Genomic DNA, 8498 nt, shown 5'->3' on the forward strand with positions numbered 1-8498 from the left:
TCTCCACCAACGAGCCGTTTTGTGGTAGACTGGTGAGGGGAAAGTGCAATCTCACATCATTTCATGCAACGCATGACTATATTTTAGTCACACGTGTATAGGAAGATATTTATTGTCACCTTCCCACCACACATGTGTGCACCCACACTCGTAGCATTCACAGCTTCATGAATAGGTTTGCAAAATGATGCAGCGCTGTTTAAAATGAATAAAATTTTACAGATATTTTTCTGAACCCTGCTTCATACCTCTCCATGCACATGTGTATGACAACTGAAAGCAAAAGTCTAGTGTTTTATGATTTTTACCATACTTTTTACCATACTTCTGTTTAACCACAGTTTCATTTGTAGTTTATTGTTTGTGTCCAAATGCTTAACAACTCAGTGATGCAAATAGCAACAATGGTGGACCACCAAGCTGGGTTAAGGACTGGGAAAAACCCATTAGTCTATAGTGCAAGCAAATGTCTCATCAACCTCAAACGCTCTCCACTCAGCCCCTCAGACCTCCCCCAGCTCTAGCACACTGAGACAGAGCTGTACTTTCTCTTCCTACCCACACATAGTAAACGCGGTTTTTAATTACCATCTTTTTTTTTTCTTAATCACACATCATTGTGTTAGCACACCCAACTGACGGAAATCTGCTAACTGAAAACCCCTAAAACCTTCCACCTGGTCTGCTTGAAGCCCACCATGTCTTAGTGAGGGGCATGGAACACGGCGACCAGTAAATAGGCAAAAATGATTAAGATGACACTGTGACTGACTCACCCCAGGTCATGAGATGCTTCAGACTTTTGATTGGTTTGATATCGTGTTTGTGGCTTTAATTATGATTTATAGAGGTGACATTCTTTTTTTTTTTCATGAGTTTATTTCTGGATCATTTTATCTCAGAATATTCCTTAAAAATACAGATCATATTATACCAGTTATCTGTGACTATAGGTAATGAGATGGTTAAAATATTGGAAATGTTAGCTCACTCTAGTCTGCAGGTCATCGGGTCAGTTAGTTGGGCGATATGCCTAAACTGAATTCTCATTGGTTGGACAATCACTTGCTTTCATATTGAGAAATGCACTAAAACATTCGTTTTTACTATGTTGGATTCTTCCAAAAAAGACAGATAATGCATTTACTGAGTATTTACTCTGAGTCCTCCCTGTGCTCCCTCCCTGGCTGCACTCCCTGAACAGTGCAGACCTGAGGATGGACAAACAAATGCTGGGGGGTGTCCATGCTGAGCGGATTATGGTTCAATCAATATACAGGACTGGTAAAAAGAAAGTACAGCTTCTGTCAGTTTTACTCATCAGATCATAAAAAAAAAAAAATACAGTCTCAGATGAACAGCAACACAACATATTACACCATGCTATTATTTATTTAAAAAAAAAAAAAACAGCATGCAAAAACAATGTATGAAAAACTGAATCCACACCACGATTCAGTAACTCCTAGAACCACGTTTCAGAATCAGAATCTTTATTGTCATTATATGTCAAACATATAACGATATGGCGTTCCAGAGCACCCATCCAAGAGATAAGTGTCTGCGGCCTTGGTGCCATCAAGAGGCGCTGGTGTTAAAAGGAAACAATAGCAAACACAATGGGGTAGGTGAGGAGAAAACAAGCATCTCATACTTTGCTCCGTAACAGGGTACAATATGAGGTTGGAAAAACCTCTGCATACACTGTAAACCCAGATTTTGATTCCACTTAAAAATACTGAGTTCATATTACTTAAAATTGCCTAGAATGTGAACATTACTTGTTAATGCTGAGTAGACTGTACTTTTTGATGGTCTATCTTATTGTAATCATGTGTTTGAGTTCAAATAACTTAATATCAAGTTTTGCACCTGCTAAAAATCTAGTTCATACCAGTTTTAACAGAGTGGATTAACATGCAGCTGCATGGTGGCATGATGGTTAGCAGTGCTACCTCACAGGTAGAATGCCATCTAGAAGGTCTGGGTTCAAATCCTGGCTTGGCCCAGGCCTCTCGCTGTTTGGAATAGTTGACATTTGGTGTTTTTGTTTGGTTTTCGTTCACAACGCTCTCTAGTATGGTTTTTTTTATTGTTCCATGGACAAATGTCATTTGTAAATGTTAATGTACCAGCATTCAGCATTGATTGATCAAAAGACATTCTATTTTTTCATGAAATATAAAAGATAAGTTTGGTCAATTAGAACATACAATTTAGTTCAAGTGGATATGGAGTAGTGCTTACTTAACAGGCTGAGTTAATTAAACGGTTTCATTACTTAAAAAATTTAAGGCAACAAGTTACCTTGGTTTTTTTTAAGTAGATTCAACTTATCCGGGTTTACAGTGTAGCGTAGTGCAATAACTTGAAGTAATCTTTTCTGTATGACTTTATCAGTCTTTCACATCACTGTGAAGGAATTCTGGCCCACTCTGCCTTATAATGTTGCTTGACTTCACTGAGGTTTGAGGGCATTTGTTTATGCATAACTATACCACCGCAGCGTTTTGGTCTGGTTGAGGTCTGGACTTTGACTTTTCTTTTTTAGCCATTCTGTTGACGTCACTGACCCGTTGCGTGACCCAGTTTTGCCCAAGCTTTAGTCGTCAGAAGGATGGTCTCACATTAGAATTCAGAGTTGGGTATACAGAGGAGTTCATGGTTGAGTCAATGACTGCAAGGTGTCCAGGTCCTGTGGCTGCAAAACAAGCTCAAATCATCACCCCTCCACCACCGTGCTTGACAGCTGATAAGAAGTGTTTGTGCTGATGTTGTGCTCGGTGTGGTTTTTTTTGCCAGAAATGCTGTGGTACATCATGGCCACTTTGGCCTTGTTTGTAACGTTGACCTAGAAGCCTTGAAGATTGTGCAGAGTCAGTATTGCAAACCTAAGCCATCAGGTGGACTATGTGCCTGCCTTTAGATCAAGCTTCCTGCAGTACAAATTTATTTAGAATGTTAAAATTTGCCCAACCACACTAACAGTATAATGCTGATTATCCATTGTTCTGTCACCACTGATGATCCAATTGTTAAATATATAATAAAGATTACAGCGGGCATTTTTAGGCCCTGGAGACTTTTTCCTTTCAGAGTGTTATTATTCTTTTTTAAAACAATACCTACTTTTACTTAGGTAGCATTTTAAATACAGGACTATTTAGGAGCCTTCCAGTACGGTATTCCTGCCTCTGTTTTAGTAAAGGCTTTGAGCTATAAATATGCTGAGTGTCGTTTTCTATCCAATTCTTCTGGGATCTTTTGGCTCACCATTTACAAACGTTTAAGCGTCAATGAGCGTGACATTCTTCATCGACCCAGCCATCAAAAAAAGGGGACTTTTTTGGTTTTGTGACCAGATACGCAAAGACATGTGATAAAAAGATAAAGAGATGTTAGACGTCAAGCTCCAGATAGAGCTTTTCTCTCTGCACGCACCTACATGATCATTTTTAAACATCAAACAAACAAAAAATAATTCAAATCACCGCAGCATAGCCATTAAAGTGCGACATTTATTACCCAATATCAGTCCATATCATTATACAATGGCAATAATAATTTATTTACATATTTACAGGCAGATATCAAATGAAGAAAACTGATATTATATTAACTTCACAAGAGTTACGTAAGATAAGGTCAAATAAGCAGACATTCAAAGTCCTTGGCAAATTCTGTAGTTGCAATAGTACTGTCATTATGGGGGAACATGTATATTGTATCACTATTTCCTTTGTGTGTTATTATGTATTCTATGCCAGTTCTTTCCATCGAGATAAGCCATGCTGGTCTGTGTCCACAGTTTTAAGGTGGTGGAGCAGATTCTCTTGCCGCTCACTGTGGTGAATCTGTTGAAAAAAAAATCACAGAACAGAAAATAAACAAAAGCAATATCAACAATTTTGGGTTCTGAAATGTAATACTTAGAAAAGGCCTACGGAACTTAAAGACAAACTTTGCTCACAAACTTAATATTGGCTATTTTTTCTGACTTACACCACTGCTGTTAAAGAACATGACGGCGGCTGCTGCACGTAGTAACTCTTCAGCAGGTCTCGGTGGACTTGGGTATTTGAGATTTTCTGACAGCAACTTGAAATCCCACCTTTAAAAGAAGACACAAGATTCCAACATTATCATCAGCATAGCCCTAATCTAACATGAAACAATGCAGAAACATATTAATTCATAAAAGCATTCATTAATTACCTTGAGCAGTGGCCGTGGACACCATGGCAGTTACAACCAAAAGTGAGATAAATGTGAGTCTCGTCATTGTGTGGCCGTAGCTGAAACAGATTTGACTTTGCACACTGCTGCGAGCCCTTTTAAAGAAGACCACCAACACACTCAACATTCATTTATGCCTCTTGCAAGCTGAGCAGCACCCACAGATACGCACACGGCTGGAAAGTAGAGTAGAACAATTTCCTCCCACAACTGCTCACCAATGCGACGCTTGTCTCTCCACTCGCATCCCCGGTGGTCTGAGGGTGTTAATGCATTTTTTCCACTGCAGTAGGATGTGGTTTGAAACATTCATTATAATTTTTTATTCACAATGCAAATTATATGGAAAATACCAGCACCTGGAGGATCTTAGAGCACCTGATCTTCCTAACTGTGGCCAGTGAAAATGATCTTATTCCTCTTTGCTTAATTTCTTTCTTTTTAATTAAAAGGGCTCAGTGTTTTGTTGTTTTTTTTTTCTACACATTAACTGATGAAATATGCAAGTCTGGATCCACTGATAATTTGTTAAGCTCAAAACCATTTGGAAAATGTGATGGAAATGAGACCAACACACACAAAGGGAGGACTTTCATGTAACTGCAAATGTTATGGTGAATTCCTCTCACTTTCTAGCACGGAAGCTTTCTACTGTTAGGTTTTTGAGGTGAGCGTTTCTCTGTGCTCTCATTGCTGATGTACTCATTTCTGCAACCACACTGCAGACAGACGGATGAAATACATTTCCCTGTGTTGGTGTCATGGCATTTAAAAATATATGTGATGTTATACACAAATCTGCACTCATGCAACGATGCTGGAAATGTTCCATTGTTCCACTTTAACCTGTATAGTTTAAGGTCACCTATACTTTTATGGATCTGATGAAGAGCATGGCAGGATATATTTAACTCTGTTTCAAATTTGAGTGTCCCCGGTGGCTTGTTCATAGCTGTTGTGCAGTTCAGCTGTTAGACAGATATGGATAAAAATTATCAGATGGTAAACACACCTACATTAGGTCACAAAAATCCCTGACATACCTGGCAGCAGGTAGAAGTGAGGATGGTCATTCCTTTGAAAAAAAAAAAAAAGAGTTGTTTTTTAATAGTGATACTAATGCTAAACCAAAGAGTTATCATCCTCATGAATGTATTGAGGCTCCATATATGTATATTTACAATGATTAGTCCTACCAATCACACATTGGTTAATTATATGGAATTTTTGCAGTTTTCCAAACTGTCCATTAGATGGCGCTACCACCAGGTCTCAGTCTGTGCTTCATTACAGCATATCAAAAAGGATCCAAATATGCTGTCATTTTAATCAAGAATTAACTTGTGAGTGTTTTCTATGCTGATGTTGGCTTACATTTGCATTTATAACATTTTCCTGAGGAAAAATACTGCTGGCCTGTTGATTCATAGCGCAGGTTTCTGCTAAGTAATACTGTGACTACATTTAAATTTGAAATAGGAATGACACAAGAATAAATATTTTAATATTAAGTTGTAAAATAGGCAATGGATGTCTTTACTGTAGATGATTTAGGCTCTTTTTTTCAAGGTCAGACTCTGTAAACGTCTGAGAGATGCTGACCGGTGCTGGAGGTACCAAGATATGAGTCAAGGATTTTCCAGGTAAGCTTCAAAAATTGAAAGCTGTGCTGAAAATGACTTACTGTACAACTATGTCAATAAAGCCATTTGCACAAAGTTGCTAAAACATATATAGTCTTTGCTTCTCTGGCACATTGACCCCTACACAATGTGCTGCTGTGTCTAGTTGATGCTTCAGGAACCTCAAACCAGAGCTGAACTGGGAAAGACTGCTTTGCTCTTAGTGCAGCAATGTAAGCTGCAATGTAATTAAACTCAAAACTTACATATCTCTGTGTACCCTAAAGAATTGAATAACTGTTTTGTGTGTGTCAGTGACTGTATTCACTGAACTGCTGTACTGTCTAATATTATCTTAAAGTTAACACAGCATTATTGTAAAAGAACACCGGCCATGTGTGAACAAAGGTGAAAAATGTTAACTTCAAGTAAACACGAATCAAAGAGAAACAAACAGATATGGTCATAATTGTGGTTTGGTTTTTGAAAAAATTGAAATCCAAGCTTTAAATGTTGAAAACAAGTGAGGAAAACAAAAAAGTTGAAAGCACCTCAAATCCTCATTAGTAAATTTTGTCTATTGATCAACATGAATTTAGTACTTTTCTCATTTTAAAGTGCCTGTATTAAATATTTTATTAATGTTACTTTATTAAAATGAGCAGCCATTTCCCAATGTGTAAGGAGTCACTCATCAAGAGTCTATATTAAATAAATTTAGGATTCAGATCATTTTAATTAGTGAAAAAAAGGCTTTCTGTCTGATTCCGTGTTAATGAGGTTACTGCAGCTGTACCAGCCTATGTTACTCTCATTTGTTAAATTGTGTCTGCCACCACAGGCACTTATTAATGTCAGTGGAAACCCCCCTGACTCACAGCCAGCGGTGGACCACAAATACTATATCAGTGACTCTAATTTTATGCAACATTTCAAAATTAAACCTGAATGACATTGTTCTCAAGAATTAGACATCGATCTAACATGTTTCACATTATTAGCTTTATTTTGACAGACACTGAAGTACGATGTGTTCCAGATGCAACAGTACATGAACTTTGTGAAGCTGAGACACCTGTGCGCACTGCTGAATAAAGACACACACAAACAAAAGCTTTGGTGCTCTCTGCAATTTTATTATGCACAAAAATCTGTGCAGAAAAGTAAAAAAAAAAAAAGCGGAAACAATGTAATATAATGTAATACATCTGTGGCTTGTAAGCATCTGCATACTGTTCACCTGTTCAGCTTTTGCTTCCACATAAAATGAATGAATTCTGTTGTATTAAAATAGAAGTATTGAGGATGCATAGCTTTACTCTAAACATGACAATTTCTTCTTCATTTGCACAATCTTATTGATGTATTGATTATTGTACTAAAATATCTTGTGCATTTCCAAAACACTCTATCGTGGTGTACTTATCATGATAGCGTTGTGCTCTGAGGTCTCCTCTGTTTTCCGATTCCTAATTATTACCTATTGAAGTGATCATAAAACAACTGTTAACTGTTTTTCATAATGGCTAAAAGGCAAGAACAATGTGGGGTTTTTTTTTTCATTTTTAACAATTTAGTGGTTGCATGATTTGTTTTCGTAACATTATTATAATTCACTCATGTCTGTTTTAGTTATTATCCTTTTTTATATCACAAATATTTGTTATAATCTTTCACTGCATAACACAAAGATCATGGAGGTCAGAAGTGTTAGGCTGATTTGTTATTGTGTGTGTTTTGGGGCTTTTTATGCCAGTTCTTTCCATTGAGATAAGCCATGCTGTTCTGTGTCCACAGCTTTAAGGGGTGTGAGCAGATTCTCTTGCCGCTCACTGTGGTGAATCTGTTGAAAAATCACAGAACAGAAAATAAACAGTCAACAATTAGGGTGCTGAAATCCAATGCTTAAAAAGACCTACACAACTTAAAGGCAAACTCCGCTGACAAATTTAATATTGGATACTTTTTTCTGACTTACACCACTGCCGTTAAAGGACACGACGGCGGCTGCTGCACGTAATAACTCGTCAGCAGGTCTCGGTGGACGTGGGTATTTGAGATTTTCTGACAGCAACTTGAAATCCCACCTTTAAATGAAGACACAAGATTCTAATGTTGTAACCACGATACAATACCGTAACTGACCATAATCTAAAAACACACCTTTGAATAAACACATGAAATTCAGATGTTATTGTCAACATAATCCTGACATATTTAACATGAACAAGTTAATTCCTCGTGCATAGAAACACTCAAATTGCCCTCACCTTGAGCGCTGCATTCGTGGGTAAGAAGCACAAGTGAGACGAAGATGAGAATCACCATTGTTGGTCTGATATGTAGTCTGTCGTGCGAGCCCTTTTAAGATCCTCAACACTGATAGCATATATTTGTGTGACTTGGAAGTTATACATGCTTTGCCCTCTGAGAAATGTAGAATATTATCTCCTCCCACCTTACACCCACCCTCCACACCCGTAACCTTAGGTAAATTTTTACTGTAGTAGTTAAAATATTCGCAAATTGATGCAATATCAGGATCTTAGATCACATGCTTTATTTAAGGAATCTGTATTTTTGTTGACATTTTCTAACACATCAGTTTTCTTAATGCTTTCTAGCTGTTATTATTATAAC

At 37.5% G+C, this 8498-nt stretch overlaps 2 protein-coding genes across 2 annotated transcripts; both read right to left on the minus strand.

Moving 5' to 3' along the window:
* Nucleotides 1-3519: 3519 nt before the first annotated feature.
* Nucleotides 3520-4396, minus strand: LOC115796481 (eotaxin-like). The gene is made up of 3 exons (XM_030752905.1): nucleotides 4216-4396; nucleotides 4003-4111; nucleotides 3520-3854 (listed from the first exon to the last, which is right to left on the minus strand). Exons 1-3 carry the CDS (start codon nucleotides 4361-4363, stop codon nucleotides 3731-3733), a joined length of 381 nt encoding a protein of 126 aa, XP_030608765.1. The 5' UTR covers nucleotides 4364-4396; the 3' UTR covers nucleotides 3520-3730.
* Nucleotides 4397-7088: 2692 nt separating this feature from the next.
* Nucleotides 7089-8254, minus strand: LOC115796502 (monocyte chemotactic protein 1B-like). Its single transcript, XM_030752928.1, has 3 exons — nucleotides 8129-8254; nucleotides 7837-7945; nucleotides 7089-7701 (listed from the first exon to the last, which is right to left on the minus strand). The coding sequence occupies exons 1-3, from the start codon at nucleotides 8184-8186 to the stop codon at nucleotides 7569-7571; spliced, it is 300 nt and encodes a 99-aa protein (XP_030608788.1). The 5' UTR covers nucleotides 8187-8254; the 3' UTR covers nucleotides 7089-7568.
* Nucleotides 8255-8498: the final 244 nt, after the last annotated feature.

The sequence above is a fragment of the Archocentrus centrarchus genome, chromosome 17 (genome assembly GCF_007364275.1).
Source record: "Archocentrus centrarchus isolate MPI-CPG fArcCen1 chromosome 17, fArcCen1, whole genome shotgun sequence".
NCBI lineage: Eukaryota > Metazoa > Chordata > Actinopteri > Cichliformes > Cichlidae > Archocentrus > Archocentrus centrarchus.